This window comes from Felis catus (genome assembly GCF_018350175.1).
Source record: "Felis catus isolate Fca126 chromosome B2 unlocalized genomic scaffold, F.catus_Fca126_mat1.0 chrB2_random_Un_scaffold_44, whole genome shotgun sequence".
NCBI lineage: Eukaryota > Metazoa > Chordata > Mammalia > Carnivora > Felidae > Felis > Felis catus.
Window position 1 is genome coordinate 21,505 of NW_025408505.1, and position 21,171 is coordinate 42,675.

Below are 21,171 nucleotides of genomic sequence, written 5' to 3' on the forward strand. Positions count from 1 at the left end.
TAAAGTAGCAGATCTCCAGGCCCTTTTCCCATAACTTGGCACTCACCCTCCTACAAGGACTTAACTGTTTCAGCCTTGACTGTGGATGGGCCTGACCTACATGCGATTGGGAGAGTGAGTAAATGCTTCCCAGGTTATGACTGGGTCACCTATATGTGGGCGGTACTCGTATTCACTCACTGCAAAACATTCACTGACATCTCAGTGACTAGTGAATGTACTTGAGACACTGTGGGCATACCTGTGTCCCATTCAGGTGTCTTGTCCCCAGATAGATCAGGGCTGAATGCAAGGTGGGGCTTGCACCTCCTCTTTTCCCTTTCCTTTCCTCCCTGCTTGCCCTTCCGTCCCTCTGTCATCCTGTTCTCCCTTTTCCTCTCCCTCCTTCACTTCTTTCTTCTTGCTCTTTCCATTCTTTTTTTCCCCTGTTCTTTCCATTCTTACACCATTTTTCTCTTGGCTTTCTTTCAATTTCTTATTTATCTTTTGCTAATTGATGGCGTAATAAAATTTACTAAAATTTCTATAAGAATGTCTTTCTCCCAGGTCTCAGTCCTTTGCCTTTATATATAGCTCAGAGGGGTGGGAGTGATGCCTCTTCATGTCCCCAGGAATCTCAGACTTTGGAAGCAAAGGGACTTGCCCATTCGGAGGGTGCCGGGGTAGGTGCCCTGGCCAGTTGGGCTTTGCCGTCGACCTCTGAGAGGCCTGGGCAGGCCCCACTCCTGGGAATGAGTAAGGGTCTAAGGAATTTTCTGAGGCATCTTTGGTTGGATAGTTCAGATATGGGAAGACAGCCTCCATTAGGAAGGGCTGTGCTCACCAGAGGGGCAGGTGTGCAGACTCAGGGGATACTGATCATCCCCACTGAGCCCTTGGTCTTGTCCTCAGCAGACTCCCAGGGCAGAGCTCAACCCACCAGAATGGTCATACTGGTTAGAAAAGGAAGGAACATTTTGAAATCTACACGGAAAGTATCGCCTTATGTGTGTGTACCCGCATGTGTGTATGTGTGTGTGTGTTTCCTGTTATTTTTCAGCTTTCCAGATACCAAACAAGCAGGAAAACTTGTATAAACTTTTTTCCTGCAGTGGAAGATAACCCAGTGAACCTTCACCTTCACAGCGTCAAAATAAATTAAGATTCACCAGATTGCAGATTTTTAAAGATGAGGTTTAATCCTTTCCACCAAATGTCACATTTTAAAATTACACTTCTTTTTATATTAGCCGTTGATTTATGGCTTAATATTTATCTGAAAAGTGTTTCAAAAGTACTTGTAACAACTAAAGATAAGAGGCATTAGATGGCTGTTAAAGGAGAAAGTATAATATTAACACACTAGCATCGGGATCACTTATATTGAGCAAGAAAAATCATTCATGGCCAGTGGACAGTATTTGTTGACGAACAGCTGGAACATGAGTCTGAGAGCTGGGGGAGGACGGTGAAGTTTGCTGTGTGGTGTCCTTCCTGCAGTGTCCCCAGGTGTCCTTCCAGTGTCCTTCAGGAACATCTTCCCAGTGCTTTGTCATTCCTTCCTCTCCCCTTCCTCCCATCCTGGGATCGAAGGACTGGCCTTCAAGGGAGATAAGCTTTCTGGCCATATCATTCTGGTCCGTTGCTGAGTTCAAGGTCCTCTTCCTGCTCCTCTTTCACCCAGAGCTGTGTGGAGCTAGGGGCCGGGCTGGGCTCGTGGACTGGGTCATATGGGGCAGTAAGGAGGGGTGCAGCTTGCAGATCAAGCCTTCCCTCCTCTAGGAAGTTCCTGGATTAAAGGTTAATAGAGGGCAGGGCTCATGTCTTTCTTCATCTCTGTGTGCATGTGTGAAAATGAAGTGTCATAAATACAACTTGTGTAGCCCAGTTCCTGGCACTTAGTAGGAACTCAGTCAAATTCTTCCCACAGTCTTTTCAACAAATTCCCCTAATGTCTCTTAGGCCTTGAGGAGTCTCCCCGTTGGGCAGGGATTGGTGGTGGCATGGTTGGGGGGTGAACCTGGAAGCTGATATTGGTCCTTATCTCATTTGTTATTTTTCTTTCTTTTTTTTGAAAAAATATTGACTTTTTAAAAAGTTTATTTATTTTTGAGAGAGAGAGTGAGTGTGTGCACCCACGTGAGTGAGCGAAGGTCAAAAAGAGAGGGAGAGAAAGAATCCCAAGCAGGTTCCTCTCTCAGCACAGAGCCCAACAAGGGACTTGATCCCACAAACTGTGAGATCGTGACCTGAGCCAAAATCAAGAGTCAAATACTTAATGGACTGAGTCACCCAGCCTCCCCTCATTTGTTATTTTTCCGTTAAGGTACATTTTCCCAATAGTTCCAAGTCTAAGTGGATATTGGCAGAATAGACCTTTGCGGATGACAACCTGGGATGTGTTCAGATATATCCAGAGGTCTTGGATTTGTGCAGAGTTTTCATATCTCAGACCAGACATCTAGGCAGAAAACTATCAAGCCCATGCACCATGAGCCAGTCAGGCCTTGTTTCATGAAAACAAATCCAGTGAATTATTCAGAACAATCAAGAGTGAATGCAGGCTGGGTGAGGCTTTGCTGGGTGTGTGGTTGCAAAACTCTGAGAGATTTGGTTTCCTCTCCTGTAGAATGAAGATAAATGACAACAACCTGGCAGAAATGTGACCAGGGAAGCTGTAGCCCAAGCTAGTGTCTTAACACCAGTCACTTAACTCATGAACACCCGAGCACTGGGCAGGCTTGAGGGAGTAAACAAAGGTGGTTGAATCTGAGTTTCTAGCCTGGGGATGTTTCGGTGAAGCGTATATATTTGGGGCAGGAAGAAACAAGGAGCAGGAAAGATGGTGGGGTTGTACCACTGAGGGGCTGGGCTGACTTGTTTAGGTCAGAGTTAACCGTCTTTGTGTTTCTCAGTGGAATGAAATGTTTTCCAAATTTGGTCAAGGCTGAGTAGCCAATGGGCTGCTGCAGTGAGTCCTCTGCAAATGAGCTCAAGCAAAGTTTATTGTTTACTGTGTCCTGGGCATGTGAGCAGGGCAGACAGTGCCTCCCTTTGTGGATGCCACAGACATTCCACAGAAGAACCAATGTCAGAGCTGTGCTGGAGGACAGGGTGCTGGTAAAACTCCAACAAGTACGTGTATGGGGCACGTATGGGGATGAGCAGGTGGGCGAGGGTTCCTCTGAAGAAGGTCACATTAGGCAAGACTGAGACGTTAAGGAGTTTGGGGGATGAGAGAGAGAGAGAGAGAGAGAGAGAGAATGAGAGAGCAAGATGATACAATGACTTGTGAGAAGGCCCGAGGCTTCAGAACGGAGGAACTCACTCAGGCCAGTGAGGGACAACTGGCAGAGTGATGGAAAGAGGTCAGAGAGGAAGCTGTGCCCTGGGAATCACAGACAAGGCGTTTATAGGAGGATCCCTTGAACAGATAAGGCAGATCTGACTTGAGAGGATCATGACCTTGGAAGGAAAATGAACTTGAGGAGGTCAGGCTGGAGGTGGGCAGGGGACACTCATGGGGAAGCAGGGACACCCTGCTTGGGCCAGGGGAGAAATGGGGGTGGTACTGGCCACGGATATGGATTTGAGAAAAGTCTTGAACATTTCTGGTGCATTGGAGGTAGACTGGGTGGGAACATGGACTGTGTAGTGGAATGACCCTCCAGTTTCTGGCAGATGTAACTGAGTGAACCAAGGTGTCCTGCTGAGATGGGAACATACAGGTAGGGAGGGGCTGGAGGAAGCCCCAGTGCTCCAGGGTTTTCCTTCAGAGACCATAACATCCATCTTTCCTAGAGCACACTGCAGCCTGGCAGGGAGGGGACTAAATGGTGTACCCAGGCCATGCATACTTGTAAAATACTAACAAGCCACAGGGTGCTGCCCATTCAGCTTGGGCAGGGCCAGAGTCCTGGAACTGGTCCTGGAAGCTCCTGATGCCCAGTAGTAACCTTTCTGTTGCCACACCTATGTGGTCTCAGGGTGAAGAAAAGCAAAGCAGCTACACCAGGGGCTTTTCAAAGACTCTTGCCTGATGGTATTCACCAACTGTCATGAGTAGTCTCAGTAGTGAACAGCCATGCATAGGGCTAGGTATTAGTCTTGGCTGTGCCATACACACTCTCTGCTTATGGTTTAGAAGTTAGCCAACCTGGAGAGTAGCAGTTGTTCATCAAACTATTGCTGAGTCTGTCCCTCTGTGTGACTCCCTGCAGGGTGGGTCAGTGGACCTGGACCTGCCGTGTTTCTGTGGCTCTGATCACGTTGCTTCCTTACTGATAACTGGGGTGCACCATCCAGAGGGCAGGGCAGAGTCTGCTGGGATTGTTTTTTGTAAGCTTTCACTTTCAAATGGTGCAGGAGTCAGAGAAGGGTGGATTCTCCTGTCTGGGAGTGCTTAGTGGGGGCCCAGGACCCTGTTTTGGCTCAGACTCCTGCAACCTGTTCAGGTTCTGCTTCCCCACTCATCTGGGAACCACCTGCCTCTCAGGCAAGAAGACCCTATGGCACCCAACGTTGGAATTGGAAGCAGGTTTTGGGGCTCAGAACAGCTAACTGGAAGTGCAATCTCTGAGAGCAGATTTGGGGTCTGCTGAGATCTCACACTACTGAGTTAGAGACATTCCAGAAGACTCAGCTTTCTAAGCAGGTAAGTTGGTTCTGAAGATGCTTTTGGCCAATAAAAGGAAAGGTGGGAGCAGCTGGCTTTGAGGAAGTGGCTGAGATTGTGGTGAGGGTGGTGGTGCTGGGTAATAATGAGGCTCTGAGAAGACCCAGGACAAATACAGTGATGCCTGCACTTCATTCACTTACTGACATTTGTGTAGCACTACATCCTTGCATGTTGGGGTGAGATCCCATTACTATCCCCACTTGACATTGAGGAAACTGGGGCAGAACAGGTCAAGAAACTAGCCTAAGGTGGGTGCCTAAAGAGTGGCTGAATCTGGCCACTAGAGAAGTCAGCAGTCACCTCCAGCATCTGTTCTTCTCAGTACTATTTGCTGCTGGACCCCCACCCAACCAGCAGTAGGTGGTTTGAAGCCCCTTTTTGTCTGACCAGGACACATTTTATCGTTTCTGTGCTCTGTCTCTCCTGGGATCCTCTTATTTATTTTTTTTTAAGTAGGCTTCACACGCTGTGCCAACGTGGGGCTTGAACTCATGACTTGAGAACAAGACCTGAGCTGGAATTAAGGGTCAGATATTTAACCGACTAAGCTACCCAGGCAGCCCCCTCCTGGATACCTTTGTCCTGGGGCAGAAACTCCTCAGAGATATAGAGGATGAGGATCAACTTTTCATGGGGAATTGATGGAGCCCTCTGTTGGGAGTAAGGCCAGTTGCTTTGTCCTGAGCAGCCTTTGTCCTGGGGCCCCCAGCCCCATCAGCATAATGACTAGTAACAAAAACTCTTCTTGTTCTGGGGATTATTATCAGCCCTGAGCCCTTCTGTCTGTTCTGAGGCCCAGAGCTGTGGGCTGGCCCTCCTCATCTCTGTAGGTGTTCTCCTGCCTCCTGCCGTGTGTCTCCCCAGCCCTGAGGAAATGGAGGATTGCTGCAGAGGCTCTTGGCTCTCCTGTCTCACCTCCCTGCTTCTCTTCTTCCAGTTGCCTGCTGGGGGGTCTGCAGGTAAGTGTGTCCCCATCCCCCTTCCTGCATCTCCCTTGGGTGGGCGAGAGCCTCTGGGAGCCCTGCTGTGTCTCCATCAGGACAGATGGTTCTTGGTGGAGGCCCTGGCTGTAGGAAAGGTCTGGTAGTCCCCCAACCACTAGGTATAATTAAATATTTAAGAAGAGTCCCAGAACCAAATGCAACCTGGTGCAGCCACTCTAGAAGACAGTATGGAGGTTCCTCAAAACATTAACAATAAAACCACCCTACAACTCAGCAATTGCACTATTAAGTATTTATCCAAAGGAAAACTATGTACTGATTAAAAGGGGCACACCCCCCCAATGTTTATAACAGCACTATCAACAATAGCCAAAGTATTGGAAAGAGCCCAAATGTCCATTGACTGATTAATAGATAAATAAGAAACAGTATAGATGTACAATGGAATACTACTCGTTGAGCAAGAAGAATGATATCTTGCCATTTGCAACAATGTGGATGGAACTTGAGGGCGTTATGCTAAGCGAGATGAGTCCAAGAGAGACAAATACCATATGATTTCACTCATCTGTAGAATTTAAGAAACAAAACAGCAGAGGGGAAGGAAAAGTAAGATAAAAACAGAGAGGGAGGCAAACCATTAGAGACTCTTTTTTTCTTAAATTTTTTTCAACGTTTTTTATTTATTTTTGGGACAGAGAGAGACAGAGCATGAACGGGGGAGGGGCAGAGAGAGAGGGAGACACAGAATCGGAAACAGGCTCCAGGCTCCGAGCCATCAGCCCAGAGCCTGACGCGGGGCTCGAACTCACGGACCGCGAGATCGTGACCTGGCTGAAGTCGGACGCTTAACCGACTGCGCCATCCAGGCGCCCCATTAGAGACTCTTAAATACAGAGAACAAACTGAGGACTGCTAGAGGAGAGGTGGGTAGGGGATGGGCTAAATGTGTGATGGGCATTAAGGAGGGCACTTGTTGGGATGAGCACTGGGTGTCATATGCAAGTGATGAATCACTGGGTCCTACTCTTGAAACCAATACTACACTGTATGTTAACTAATTTGAATGTATATAAAATAAATTAAAAAAAAAGGAAGAGTCCCAGGATCATAAAATAAGGGAAGGGGACCAAGACAGTTGTCCAATGAGGAGTTTATGTCTTACAAAGTAAAAAAATGTGAATTTCACTATGAAAAGTGTGAAAATAAATTTCTTTTATTTTTTGTTTGCTGGCTCTATTGGTATCTAAGTAGTTATTCGATTATTAATTCATTACATTCCATAAATATTTACAGGTTATGAAGTTTGTGTAAGGTGCTGATCTATGTACACACCAGAGTCCCTGTCTCCACAGAGCTTACATTCTGGCAGGAGACAGCGAGTACTAACTACCTCAACTCCATGGAATCTATGTCTGTTAGAGGAGTGGACAGTATGGGAGAAGGAAGTAGAGCAGGGTGGGCAGTCAGCGGTGCAGGAGGGTGTGTGGGCGGGCAGCTGTGCTCAATAAGGTGGTCGGTGTAGGCAGTGAGATGGGAATGAAGATGTGGAGTACCATCCTGTCCGGATCCCCATGGAAAGAGGGTTTCCAGAGTGGGGAGCAGCCAGAGCAAAGCAGGCAGTGTGCCTGGGTGTTGAAGGAGCAGAGGAGGCACGTGTTGGGTGGAACAGAGTGAGCAAGAAAGAGAAACAAGAGTTGGATGTCAGAGAGCACTGAGGGATCATCCTTATTGGGCTTGCAGGTCACCTCGGGAACCCGAGAGGCATTGGAGGGCTTGGATAGAGAGGGGACCTGGTTTTACTTGCAGGTTAAAAGGGTCACACAAATGGGGCCGGGAAGAGGATAGTCCCAGGGAGACTAGTCACTGTCATTCCTCAGGTGAGACAGATAGTGACTCAGCCAAAGTTGAGTAGCACAGGAGATGAGAAGTCACTCTTTGGCGATCCAACAGGGTTCTTTCTGCAGAAGTGTCATGTCGTGACATGTCCACCAGGTCTCAGAAAACCAAGGCCTGTGAAAGGTGGTGGTGATTTGGGTGCTTGTGTGATGGAGTGAGGGCAGGTTTTAATGGAAATAACTGTGGGCTCTAGTTTTTAATGCACATGTAATTCAGCAGAGGAGAAACACATGGGCAGAAATAATAAACTTCAACCAGTTTTCAGTCCTGTTCTAAGAGGAGCCAAACTGGAGCTGTGATCTCAGAGTATGGTCCCTGGAACATCAGTCTCAGCATCCCTGGGAACCCCTTAGAAATGTGCATCGTTGGATCCACCCCAGATGTACTGAGCCAGAAGCTCTGGGGGTGGAGCCCAGCTGTCAGTGTTTTACAAGCCTTCCTGGTGATTGTAATGCTTGTGGAAGGTTAGAAACCCTGAGTTAGAGAGTCCTTCATGGAGGGCTCGAAACCAAGAACACAGGCTGCTGAGGGAGTCTCTTTGATATCATTTCCGGGTTTCAAAGGTGTGGTAAGATGATCTTGTCCCAATTCAGAGTGGTCACAGCTCAGTCTGTCAGGTCAGAGCCTCCCACCTGCTACTCACCCCTGCCTGCCTGGGCCCCCCACCTGACAGTATGTGTTCCATGCCTCCCTACCTGTGTCTCTCCACTTTCTCACTCCTGTGTCTGTGTCCACAGAGGAGTTTGTGGTGGTTGGCCCCTCGGACCCCATTGTGGCAGTGATTGGTGGGAACGTCACGCTGCCCTGTCATGTGTCCCCAGCCATGGATGTGGAAAACATGGAGCTGCGGTGGTTCCGCTCCAAGTTCTCAGAAGTAGTGTTCATCTATGAAAACCAGCAGGAACAGAAAGAAGAGCAGCTGGCTCAGTACACAGGGCGGACCTCGCTGGTGAAGGACTTCCTCAGCCAGGGGAAGGCCACTGTGCGTATCCACAAGGTCCAGGCTTCCGACAACGGGCTGTATACCTGCTTGTTCAGAAAGGGAAGTTTCTATGAAGAGGCCAGTTTGGAGCTGAAGGTGGCAGGTGAGTGGTTGATCTATATTTAGTGTCCTGAGTGTTGGAGTTGGGAGCGACCTCAGGGGCCAAGTGAATCAGTCCCCTCATTTTAGAGAGGAGGAAAGGAGCGATTTTCACTTATTGATTAGTTCAATAGGAATCCTTATAATTCTTTTTAAAAATTTTTTAATGTTTACTTTTTTATTTATTTATTTATTATATAATTTATTGTCTAATTGGTTTCCATACAACCCCCAGTGCTCATCCCAACAGGTGCCCTCCTCAATGCCCATCACTCACTTAATTCTTTTCTTGTTGTTGTTAGAAAAATCATCAGTTTATTTCTTTTTTTTAATGTTTATTTATTTTTGAGAGAGACAGAGACAGAATGCGAGTGGGTTGGGGCAGAGAAAGAGGGAGACACCGAATCTGAAGCAGGCTCCAGGCTCTGAGCTGTCAGCACAGAGCCCAACGCAGGGCTCGAACTCACAAGCTGTGAGATCATGACGTGAGTTGAAGTCGGACGCTAAACCGACTGAGCCACCCAGGTGCCCCAATCACCAGTTTATTTTTAAGTTTTCTTTCCTAAAATAAAGTATTATGACTTGAGTATAAAATCACATTTTTGTTAAATTGATGAAAAGTAAATCAAATATTTCTTTTGATTTACAACTCTGTCATCAATGCATGCAAGTTCATGAGTACATCCTTTTAAAATTTTTCCTCTGAGGACTGGCTAATTTCTGTTACTCAACACCCCTTGCCCCCATTTTTGCATTAAGTTGTCTGTCCTAACAATATACCAGTATCTTTTTTTTCCCACGCCTGAACTTTATTTATTTATTTATTTATTATTTATTTAATTTTTAATTTTTTAAAATTTACATCCAAATTAGTTGGCATATAGTACAACAATGATTTCAGGAGTAGATTCTTTAGTGCCCCTTACCCATTTAGCCCATCCCCCTCCCTTAACCCCTCCAGTAACCCTAAGTTTGTTCTCCATATTTATGAGTCTCTTCTGTTTTGTCCCCCTTCCTGTTTTTATATTATTTTTGTTTCCCTTCCTTTATGTTCATCTGTGTTGTCTCTTAAAATCCTCATATGAGTGAAGTGATAGGATTTTTGTCTTTCTCTGACTGACTAATTTCACTTAGCATAATACCCTCTAGTTCCATCCATGTAGTTGCAAATGGCAAGATATCATTCTTTTTGATTGCCGAGTAGTACTCCATTGTATATATATACCACCTCTTCTTTATCCATTCATCCATTGATGGACAGTTGGGCTCTTTCCATACTTTGGCTATTGTTGATAGTGCTGCTATAAACATGGGGGTGCATGTGTCCCTTCGAAACAGCACAACTGTATCCCTTGGATAAATGCCTAGTAGTTCAATGGCTGGGTCATAGGGTAGTTCTATTTGTAGTTTTTTTGAGGAACCTTCATAGTGTTTTCCAGAGTGGCTGCACCAGCTTGCATTCCCAACCCACTTAATTCTTTATACCCTTATAAGATATATAGAATCCCTACTAAGTGCCAGGGCCCCTCTGGGCACCTGAATACATCAGTGAACCAAATAGAGATCCCTGTCCTGCAGAGTTTATGTTAAAGACAGTAAATAGACAGACAGATGGGTTATAGAGGATGTTCGATGGTGGTGAGTAGAGACTTAGCTAAGTGGGTATCTGGGGGTGAGAGTTCCAAGCAGAGGAATACTCATGTGAAACAACCAAGGTTGGAGTGTGGCTGGTGTGTCTGGGCAGACAAGGAAGCCATGTGGTTGGTGAGACAGGTGGATGGGAGGTTGGTGAGAAGTGACAATCCTGGTCCACGGGCAGAGAGAAGGGATTGATCTTAAACAGTGCATGAGGAGTACATGCTTGTGCAGGTACTTGAGTGAATCCAGAAAGTGTTCCAAAGAGCCCTGGTGGTTGATGAAGGGCACAGAGAGCATGGTGAATGTGGTTATAAGCAGTTCAACAGTTAACCAAATAGTCCTGGGGCTGGAGTGGCCTGGGTGGGAGAACTTGGGAAGAAGTGGTGAGGGGTTTTGAGGTTAGGGGCGATGCCAGACCATAGAAGGCTTTGTGTGGTGTATTACGGAGTTGGGAAGAAGAGCTGAAGACATTTTAAACAGAGCAGTGAAGGGAGGTGTTTTTGGGAGGAGGTTTGCTTTGACAGCTGTAAGAGAGGGTACATAGAAGGTGAGCAAGACTGGAGAAAGACATGTAGTTACAGGGTGGGGAGGATGGTTCCCTGAATTGATGTCACAGCAGTGGGGTGGAAGAAGAGAAGGGGTTCCAGTGTCAGAGATGTTTGGAAAGTAGACCCAACTGAGTGGGTGGATTTGGGGACACAAAGAGTTTGGGGGTTGGAGAGAAGGGACTGGAGACTCCCAAGGTTTTTTTTGTTTTGTTTTTGTTTTAATTGTTGTTTGTTTGCATGTTTTTTGGCAACTTGTTGTTTAGTAGTAGTATTTAGAAGTATTGCTATTTTGTGTTAGTTGTTGATTGCTGTCATAATGCTGTGCAACATAGACAGAAATCTCAGCTGCGCATAGTAACAACCATTTATTTACTGTTGAGCATTAGGGGAGTTCAGCTCACCTGGGCTGTGTTTGACAAATCTTAATGGTGCTTACTCATACATCTTAAGTGTAGGGGAAATATAATTAAAGACAAAGTCTCCGAATCCAGAAATCGTCTTCACAAAGGTAGTAGGGAGAGAAAACATTTTTATTCTGGCATTAGCATTAACCAGTAAGTGATGTGCACCCCAGAGAATCTACCAAGGGGTTTCAAAGACAGAAAAAATCTCACCTTTTTACATAGCCATGCAGACGCAACTTGTTACATACATGTTCTCTGGATAGACAGTTACTAGCCCTCAAGTAAATGGACTTGACAGTATCATTTGTCATGGGCAGTGCACCCTAAATGTACTTGGTAATTGTGGTGACCATCTATGTTAGCTGATTGGCTTTATCCCAAGGAAAACAAATTCTCCAATCTTAAAAGTTAAAAAAAAAGCTTTTAAATTCCAGTGTAGTTAACATGTAGTTTTATTTTATTTATTTATTTATTTATTTATTTATTTATTTATTTATTTTTCAACGTTTATTTTTTTGGGACAGAGAGAGACAGAGCATGAATGGGGGAGGGGCAGAGAGAGAGGGAGACACAGATTCGGAAACAGGCTCCAGGCTCTGAGCCATCTGCCCAGAGCCCGACGTGGGGCTCGAACTCCCGGACCGGGAGATCGTGACCTGGCTGAAGTCGGACGCTTAACCGACTGCGCCACCCAGGCGCCCCAACATGTAGTTTTATATAGTGGCTCAATATAGTGCAATATAGTGGTTCAACACTTCCTCCTGTTACTCGGTAGAGATTTCAACAGAAACTTGTCAGGCCAGGAGGGAGTGGCATGATACATTCAGAGTAACTGAAAGGAAAAAACCTGCAGCAAGGCTGTCATTCAGAATGGAAGGAAAGATGAAGAGTTTTCCAGACAAATAAAAGTTAAAACAGTTTGTTTTTACAACTTCTCCCATCTTTATGACAGGAAGTGGTTTTGCGCTTGGTCCCTGGTCCCCAGTGAGGTTAGGCTCCTACACTCCCCCAGTAACTGGGAGAGAGGGGTGCTGTCCACCTTGGTGTTAACAGTTCAGAAAGAGGGCTCCCATGGTCTTTAGAAACACATTCCTGGATCACAACCCCGACAAAAAGTCTATGTAGTTTTCGCGAAGGACTTATATACATTTCAAAGAGGAGAGAAAGCCCCCACAATCACAAATTTCCTCAAGTAAATGGCATAAGAAAACTGATGGGAAGGGACCTTACTTTCAACAGGGACAAGAAGCCTCTGCCTTTTAATATATTTTGCCCTGACAGTCGACCTTGACTAGGTTTACTCACACGGGTGAAGTTCATTGGGCTGTTGGCTGATCTAGGACAGCTTTGGCTGGAAGGACTGCTCTAGCCCAAGCATGTCCTTCCTGTGGCAGAGGGCAAGGCAATGGCACAAGTACTTTCCAACTCTGCTGGAGTCACATTCCCTGACCTCTCAGTGGCCCAGATAAGTCCCATGATGGAACCCGGAAGCAGAGTGTGAAGGCATTAAAAATATGTGGCAGAAGGTGAGCTGGATGTGAAACAGGCTTAAGGATTGGGAATATTTTCATCATCAGCCTATCACAGAGAAGCCAAATATGAATCAGTTCAGGGTTTGAGTTTGAAGCATCTGTGAGGAATCCTGGCAGAGCTAACATGTGGATATTAGCGGGGGGAGCTCAGGAAGTAGGTAGGGTTGTCAAGGATGGAAATGATTTACCACAGGGTACTGAGTGTGCTAGCGGATGCCCTGGAGAGTGTGTGAGGTGAGAAGAGCAGAGAAGGATAGAACTTGGGACGAAATTCCTTTGTGTTACTCTGGGTGATGGACTTCCCAGCTTTATGGATGGGAGAAGAGCCCTGCCCTCTGCAGGTCCCCATGCTCCTTCCTTCTGTTCCCTGTGGCAGGACCCCTGCTCTAATCCTTGCAGGGACCACTCCCCAGGGAGCCCTGGAATGCAATGCTACACCAGAGTTGTGCAGAGGAAGGCTCTGCTGGCATCCCTGGATTCTGGAAGGCCTCCTTGTGCTCTCCAGCTTCTCTCTCACAGGTGTGGGCTCTGTCCCTCAAGTGCACATCACAGGGCCAGAGGAGGACGGGGTCCGAGTGGTGTGCACGGCCTCGGGATGGTTCCCAAAGCCCCAGATACAGTGGAGAGCTGCTAATGGGGAAAAGTTCCTGACATTCTCTGAGACCCATGCCCAAGACACTGAAGGGCTGTTCAGCGTGGAGTCTGCTCTGGTGGTGAGGGACAGCTCTTCAGGGAACATGACCTGCTCAGTCCTCAACCCCGTCCTGGACCAGAAGAAGGCGATGGCCATTTTCATCCCAGGTCAGCACTACTTCCCATTCCCAGCAGGGCCAGAGGGAGTGGCCTAGGGCTTCTGTGAGTGTTGGGCTGGGTTGCCCTGGTCTGTGCCGCTGATGGGGTCTCTGGCTGGCCGCAGAGCCCTTCTTCCCCCAGGCCTCTCCCTGGAAGCCAGCTTTCATAGTGAGCCTTGTGGTGCTGATGCTCTCACTCCTTGGGGCTGCCTATTACATCAAGACAGAACATACTGTAAAGAGGCAGGAGATGCAGGAATGGGAGAGACTGCACAGGGACAAGGAGGAGGCCCGGCGGACAAAGGAGGAGGCGTTGAAGGCCAGAGGTAAGGCAGCTCAGGAGCCAAGGCAGGCAAGTGTGGAAGGTGGTGCAGAGGACAAGCTGACAGCAAGGGGCTTGGCTGGAAGCAGGTGGCTGAACAGGTCCAGAGAGAACAGCTGGAGCTGTAGAGGCGGGTCTGGAGTTAGATCTTCAGGGTACAGAGAACTCCTTTTTTTTTTTTTTTTTTTTTCCAACGTTTATTTATTTTTGGGACAGAGAGAGACAGAGCATGAACGGGGGAGGGGCAGAGAGAGAGGGAGACACAGAATCGGAAACAGGCTCCAGGCTCTGAGCCATCAGCCCAGAGCCTGACGCGGGGCTCGAACTCACGGACCGCGAGATCGTGACCTGGCTGAAGTCGGACGCTTAACCGACTGCGCCACCCAGGCGCCCCGAGAGGAGTCCTTTTATGGGTTCTCTAGGTGCAGTCTTTCCTTTCTTAAGGATGGGAGTTCAGACTTATTTTTCACTCTCTTTCAGATGAACTCCAAGAAGATCTCGGTAAATTCTGTTCTTTCCCCAGAAGTTTCTGAGTCCCCTGTGTAGGAGACACTCTGGTTATTAGCTCACCAGTTTCCTGTGTTGTCTTTCAGGCAGGAGGAAATCCATTTACCTGGGTGGTGAGTGACTCTCCAGTTGTCTTTGGGTCTCCTGTCCTACCTAAGCTAAGGTGTCCCTTCTCCTTGTTTCAGGCACAGACATACGGACCCTTCCCTGGGGCAGAAGTGGAAGCTGGTGGGGGGCAGGACCCTGCCCCATGGACTTTCCCTATCTGGGGTGCTGTTTCCCACCCAGTGCTTGGGAACCTGGGGGGATGGTGGTCCCTGGAGTCTGTCACGCATCTTGGGTTTATTCCAGTGCTGATCTCCCCACCATCTTGCCAACTTTTTAGCCTTCAATGCAACTAGTTCTCATTCAAACTGGATGCTCTGAGATTTTGGCAAAGAAGCTATGTAAATAAATGGGGTCATTAAGTTTAGGAGTGTGTCCCCTGCATATAACACCATCCAGGGAGAGTCTTTTCTCTCTAGTTCCTGGAGGTGCTGGTCACAAAGTATGGGTAGAGGACTGGGCAGACCATGGGTGGGAATGTGGTGGGGTCAGCTGTCAATGCTCCAGAACAGTGATGTGTTTTCTGAGAAAGTTTGGCCCCTTTTACCCCAGATCTTACCTAACGTCCCTATCCTTAATTCATGTCCCCTTTTGTGTTCTTTCCCAAATATCTCTTTGCTGGAAAACATTGGATGTAATAATGATTTCTGTTTATAATTATGGAATAATTTATATTTTATTCCCTAAAATATTTTCATAGAAGCAAAACTGAATGGAGATAGAATAAAAATATTTGAGGTTTTTAGGGCACAGGATACTAAATGGCTTTGCAAAAGGTCACACAGCTGCAGCAGGCTGGGGTGGAACTCAGCCTGCAATTCAGGCTTTCTGACCTGTGATCCAGGGAATTTCCCCCAATACCCTGCTGTCTGCACATCGCAGGAGGATATCTCCTCTCCAGCCTCCCTACTCTGTTGGGAGTGTCACCTGTAGTACATAGAGGAGGCAAGGCCAGTAGATCAATGCTGAGCATACTTGTTCTGGCCCATATTTCACTAGAGTGTGTCCCTTTTCAGGCTGGAGGAAGGCGCAGTTGTATGCAGGTGAGTAACTCAGTTTTCTGTGCCCTTACCCCTTCAGCCTCAACTCTTCCCCCTTCTCTGTCAGTGGACCCCATACCAGGACAGGGTGGGTGTCCCTGTTCTCCTTGTCATGTTTGTCATTTCCTTGTGAAGACTTCAGGGACTCTTCTGGGAAACACAGATCTGCCTCTATTCTGACATGTCTTCCACTGTAGTTCACTATTAGGCTTAGCAACTTCATCTGAACACACCTTGTTCAACTGATGCTTTTGCTGGTGCAGTGACAAAAGAGTGCTCATTTATAAGAACAGTTGGAACACAGTAATGGCATTGTAGACCAGAAATTGCTGTCTCTAGAAGATTTCAGATATCATTCTTGCTTGCTTACGATTCAGTATTCCTAAGGGGATCCTTGGTTCTGAATCCATTTTACCCTGAATTCCTACATCTTGCAGATCTACTTTTGATTTTCCTGTTTTTGTCTTGGTCCCCTGGAATGGTGGTCATCATTTGTTTCCTCATGCTCCTTGTCCAAGTTGGGTTTCTTCCTCTAAACTTCCCTGCTTGCTGTGAAAGTAATTGCTTTAAATTGCCTGTTCTGAATCTGAGATCCAGAGCTTCCAGGATATTTATGGACTCCTGGTGGTGGGTCTGAGAGCTACCTGCAATTATATACAAAATCTTATGTGTATGTTTGTGTTACAGAGGAAGAAGTTAAAAAAATTTTTTTTTGAACTGTAACTTATAATTGTTCGCAACCATTATCTCTCCTTTAGGAGAATTGCATGTTTACCTGATGGGCTTGTTACTGGTTTGATTTATCAGGGCAATGTGTGAAGATACGATAGGAGAAAGTTAGAGGAGTGAAAATTGTTTATCAGAGAAAAGTTGGGAACAAATCAGGGAAAGAAAAGCAGTGAGGAAGAGAGGAGATGAGAAGGGAGTAGAAATCCTGTGATTCCTCTTGGAGAGATTTTGGGTAGCTCAGAGTGGTGGAAGAGAGACCACAAATTATAATCACGGTGGTTTGAGTGTAAAGTACACAGAGGGTGTGCACAGTTTTTGGGTGCACAAGAAGTAATAAAGTCCCTGATACCTCTTTGAGAGATTTCTGAAAAGACTTACAGTATTTTGAGCAGTTTTGAAGTACTTTTCTGACTGAGTTTGCTTCTGATCTGAGATCATCTCAACCTTCCAGTAGCAGTTGGGGCAAGAGTGTGGTGAGGGGGATCTTAAAGCAGTGAAAGGTTATCTAGAACACCACTTAGCACCGGTGTGAGTTAAGAATCTGGGTCCTTTGAACCTGTGTGGGGTGTGTATGTGTGTGTGTGCACGCGCGGGTGTTTGTCCCAGCTGTTTTGTTCATGATCATGTACATGGACTATGACAGCAGAGAAGGGGGAGCCAGGGATGCAGGAGACCTGGGTCTAGATGTGTGAGGAACCCCCCTTAGAGAGTCTCACTGATTCTTGGGATTTATTTATTAAAAATAAGGATCAAATAGTCTTCTTTTAGCATTCCCCCTTCTCTGATGGATTGAAGTGCATGTGTTTTAATGTATACCTTGTATACCTTTTTATTTTGTAAGGACGATAGCATCACAGTAGAATAAATATTTGCATATTGATTGGCTCATAGCATGAGGTGAACTAATGTCTGAAAGCATCATATTTAAAAATTGAAAAATAGGGGCGCCCGGGTGGCGCAGTCGGTTAAGCGTCCGACTTCAGCCAGGTCACGATCTCAACGTCCGGGAGTTCGAGCCCCGCGTCAGGCTCTGTGCTGATTGCTCGGAGCCTGGAGCCTGTTTCCGATTCTGTGTCTCCCTCTCTCTCTGCCCCTCCCCCGTTCATGCTCTGTCTCTCTCTGTCCCAAAAATAAATAAACGTTGAAAAAAATTAAAAAAAAAATTGAAAAATAATTTTTCAGTGTCATGAATAAGGGGGCCTAGGACATGGGGTTTGGGTACCTACCACGTGGGGTTTCTCCTGGTGATTTCGATCTCTCTGAGCAATTAAGGGGGGAAGCAGATGACTAGACCCGATGTTTTTGATTTCCCCTTACATATAGGGATATTTTTCCTCCCAATAACCCACGAAAAGGGGAAACAAGTTCATAGTGTCTGTCCTTTCACTGGATGTATGTCTTTTCTGCTTGAACTTCTGTCTCTCCCTTCCTTGAAACCTCTCCATTGCCTTCTGACTAGGGACAATTTCTCTGATGCTGTGTCCTGAATTCTCCTTGCCCAGGGCTTGTAGTTGTCCTCCAAGTTCAGCTCTGCCAGGTTGTATGGTCTCTACCATGGCTTAGATTCAACCTCCAAGTTCAGTTTAATCAATTCTTTAGAAATAAATGGAGGCCTCAGAATTTTTTATCTCCCCAATTCTTCTCAAGAAAACCTAGCTTTCAGGATAGATGTGTGGCTAAGGATTCTTGAGAAAGCATAATATGATGGTGAAATCTGGGTCTAGAGCTTTCTTTTCAGGTTGTTATCCAGCCTCTCAGTGGTATTAAGTTTTATAGCTTGTCTTTCATGGGAAGGCTGTAGCATGATGGCTGTGTGTGTGTGTGTGTGTGTGTGTGTGTGTAAAGAAATAAATGCTTCACTTGAATGTTTCCAAATGATTTTTCCAAAAGATATCGACACTGATATGTACAGTCTCCTCAAATCTCTGATTTGTTGTTACATTTGTGAAATATGGTTCTCTTGTAGACTGGCGGAAGGAGAAGTTCCAGGCCTGTGAGTTACTTCTCATTCTTTCTGGGTACTCCTACTGCTGCCCCATGGCCTCTGATGTCTCCTTTAGCTTGCTGTGGTGATACAAATGCTGGCACCATCAATGGTTGTGCAGTGGGATGGGGCAGTAAAAGTCACATAGCTGAGCCTAGTGGATGTGACTGATGTTGGATTCTAAATAGATATCTTTCAGTCCTTGAGTCCAGACTAGTCCTCAAGTTCCCTGTGACCCATCTAACCCTCAGATCAGTCTTATGCTTACTTCTCCTGCTTGGAGAGCTGTGTACTTGAGTCACAAGACTCTCATCTCAGGAGGCTTAGCCCTTCCCATATGCAACTAGGTGTCTGAGGGTGGTGGTGGTGTTTGTGTGCCCTTGTTATGGGGCAGGGGAAGGTCTTGCATGATTGGCAACTCTCTCTGCAGTGTCTGTCACTCTGGATCCAGCGTCTGCACATCCGCACCTTGCTGTCTCTGGTGGACAGACTAGTGTGACCTTGGAGGACACAACTGAGGACCCAGGAGGACCCTGTAGCATCTTGGGCCAGGAGGCCATCACATCAGGGCGCTGTTACTGGGAGGTGGAGATCAAGAATGGAAACAGAAGCGAGTGGGTTCTAGGGGTCTGTAGGGGAGATGTGGGGATGAAAAGCTGGTACAGAGAGTGGCCAGAAGTGAGGTTCTGGGTTCTGGGGTGGTACGGAGGTAAATTCTGGGCCTTTCTCCCCCATGAGCATCAGGTAATCTGTGATGAAGTTCCCCACAGGGTGGGTGTTTTCTTAGACCTCAAAGAAGGGGATGTCTCCTTCTATAACATGACTGATGGATCTCACTTTTTCTCCTTCCCTCTAACTTCCTCCACTGGGACTCTGTTTCCATACTTCATGATTCAGTCAGGGGATGTGTCCCTGACCATCTGCTCTGTGGTGGGTGTGCCTACAGAGACCCCTGTTCCCCTTAACAATCCTGTTTCTTCTTTGGAGGAACCTGTAAGCCTCTCAGGGGATGGGTTCAGCTCAGGCTCTGCTGTTGATGGTGCTCTCCCAGGGGCCGACTCTCCATTACTCTCCTATGGCCCTGAGGCTATGTGACCATAGGACCCCAACACTGTCCCAGACTCCTTATGGTGGCTTTTTCTGGAGCTTCACATTCCTTGAGACAAAAGCCTCTGAGGTCAGTCCTGGATGACCTGGTGTCTTGCACTCTTGCTCTGGATGCAGTCTCCTGGGGTATGCCTATGAGAACAGTCAGTTCATGCCTTATGCTCAGGCAACAGAAGATGATAGTTGACTGAGCTGGTTTAGGGTAGGCTGCATTTAACTGTTGGAAGTAATGCTTCTTTTGGTAATGAAAATTATTTCATACAGTCTTTATTCTGCTTGGATATGAAGGAGATGAGGGCTGAATGACTGCAGAATTAAATGGTGTATATTTTATCCAACTTGAGTTGTGCAGATGAACCCAGAGGCTATGAGTAGGTCACCAGTTCTATTTTGGGAAATGTGCACTCTGACCAGAGACATTGGCCATCCAAAAATTTCTGGAGAAATGAATGGCTGATTGATGTTCAAGAGGAAAGCAGTCTAATATTCTACTGTATATACCTCCTATTCTGGAATGGTGGAAGCACACTTATCTTACCAACCTTAGTAAATATCTGTTATTTGTGAAATACCAGTGCTGTGTTAATACAGGAATGAAGAAGAAGGGTCTGGTTCTTCCTGTGTGTCAACTCCAGTTGGAAAGAAGAGAACTTCTACCAGAATAAAGATATGAATGAGGAAGAGAATTTTCAGATGCTGGGTGAATTTCAGAAAGCTTTGACTATGAGCACAGTTTCCAGAATCTGTGTAGTGCCTCTCATTACTTCCAAGTCCAAAGGTGGAGTGCCTGAGTGGCTCAGTGGGTTAAGCGTCCAACTTCAGCTCAGGTCATGATCTCACAGTTCGTGGGTTCAAGCCACACATCAGGCTCTGTGCTGACAGCTCACAGCCTGGAGCCTGCTGCGGATTCTGTGTCTCCCTCTCTCTGCCCCTCCCTGCTCACGCTCTGTCTCTTTCTCTCTCAAATGTAAATAAACATTAAAAAAATGGGGGAGGGGAAGAGGACCTAATAGATATTTTTCCAAAGAAGACATACAGATCACCAATAGACACATGAAAAGATGCTCGACCTCACTCATCATCAGGGAAATGCAAATCAAAACCACAATGAGATATTACTTGACACCTGTCAGAATGGCTAAAATCAAAAAGACAAGAAATAAGAAGTTGGTGAGGATGTGGAGAAAGGGGAACCTTCTTGCACTGCTGGTGGGAATGCAACCTGTTGCAGCCACTGTGGAAAACAGTATAGAGTTTCCTCAAAAAATTAAAAATAGTATTGCAAAATAGTAATAGTAATAAATGAATGATTGATTAATATCACTATTAGGTATTTACACAAAGAAAATGAAAACACTAATTTGAAGTGATGTATGCATCCCTATGTTTGTTGTAGCATTATTTACAAAAGCCAAGTATGGAAGCAACTTCAGAGTTCACGGATTGAGGAATGGATAAGGAAAAGTTGGTTTATATACATAATCGAATATTACCCAGACATAAAAAAGGATGAGATTGTGCTATTTGTGACAATATGAATGGACCTAGAGGGTATTATGCTAAGTGAAATAAGTCAGACTGAGAAAGACAAATGCCATATGAGTTAACTCCTATGTGGAATCTAAAAAAAAAAAAAAAAAGGGAGAGAAATGAATAAACAAGCGAGCAAAAAAGCAGAATCAGACCTGTAAACACAGAGCACAGCTAGCATAATGTTTAAACTTGTTGAGTCACTAGGTTATACATCTGAAGCTCATGTAACATAGTGTGTCTACTATACTCAAATAAAAAAATTAATAAAAAATTAAAATAACATAAGTTAAGCTTTATTTTATTACAGGTTTTTAAAAAGCGTGTTTAATCGTTTCCACCAACTGTCACAT

General features: G+C 46.0%; 1 protein-coding gene across 4 annotated transcripts; it reads left to right on the forward strand.

The window, feature by feature from the left end:
* The first annotated feature begins 2,876 nt into the window (after positions 1-2,876).
* LOC101088473 (butyrophilin-like protein 1) lies at positions 2,877-20,187 on the forward strand. 4 transcript variants are annotated; one of them, XM_045051515.1, is made up of 11 exons: positions 2,877-3,114; positions 4,434-4,633; positions 5,522-5,616; positions 8,238-8,585; positions 13,223-13,504; positions 13,620-13,820; positions 14,297-14,317; positions 14,410-14,436; positions 15,445-15,471; positions 18,164-18,190; positions 18,612-20,187. In XM_045051515.1, exons 3-11 carry the CDS (start codon positions 5,532-5,534, stop codon positions 19,274-19,276), a joined length of 1,683 nt encoding a protein of 560 aa, XP_044907450.1. In that variant the 5' UTR covers positions 2,877-3,114; positions 4,434-4,633; positions 5,522-5,531; the 3' UTR covers positions 19,277-20,187. The 4 variants fall into 4 exon arrangements, with proteins under 4 accessions (XP_044907450.1, XP_044907449.1, XP_044907452.1 ...); XM_045051514.1 differs by having other exon boundaries at positions 2,878-3,114; positions 5,488-5,616; XM_045051516.1 differs by lacking the exons at positions 2,877-3,114; positions 4,434-4,633 and having other exon boundaries at positions 4,644-5,616.
* The last annotated feature ends 984 nt before the right edge of the window (positions 20,188-21,171 follow it).

What these genes read in the sequence shown, in the direction of transcription:
- LOC101088473 (XM_045051515.1), top strand. Translation starts at nt 5,532, where the DNA reads ATGGAGGATTGCTGCAGAGGCTCTTGGCTCTCCTGTCTCACCTCCCTG. An exon ending in TTTGGAGCTGAAGGTGGCAG is followed by an intron (nt 8,586 to 13,222) that starts GTGAGTGGTTGA and finishes TCTCTCTCACAG; the next exon opens with GTGTGGGCTCTGTCCCTCAA. An exon ending in GGAGGCGTTGAAGGCCAGAG is followed by an intron (nt 13,821 to 14,296) that starts GTAAGGCAGCTC and finishes ACTCTCTTTCAG; the next exon opens with ATGAACTCCAAGAAGATCTC.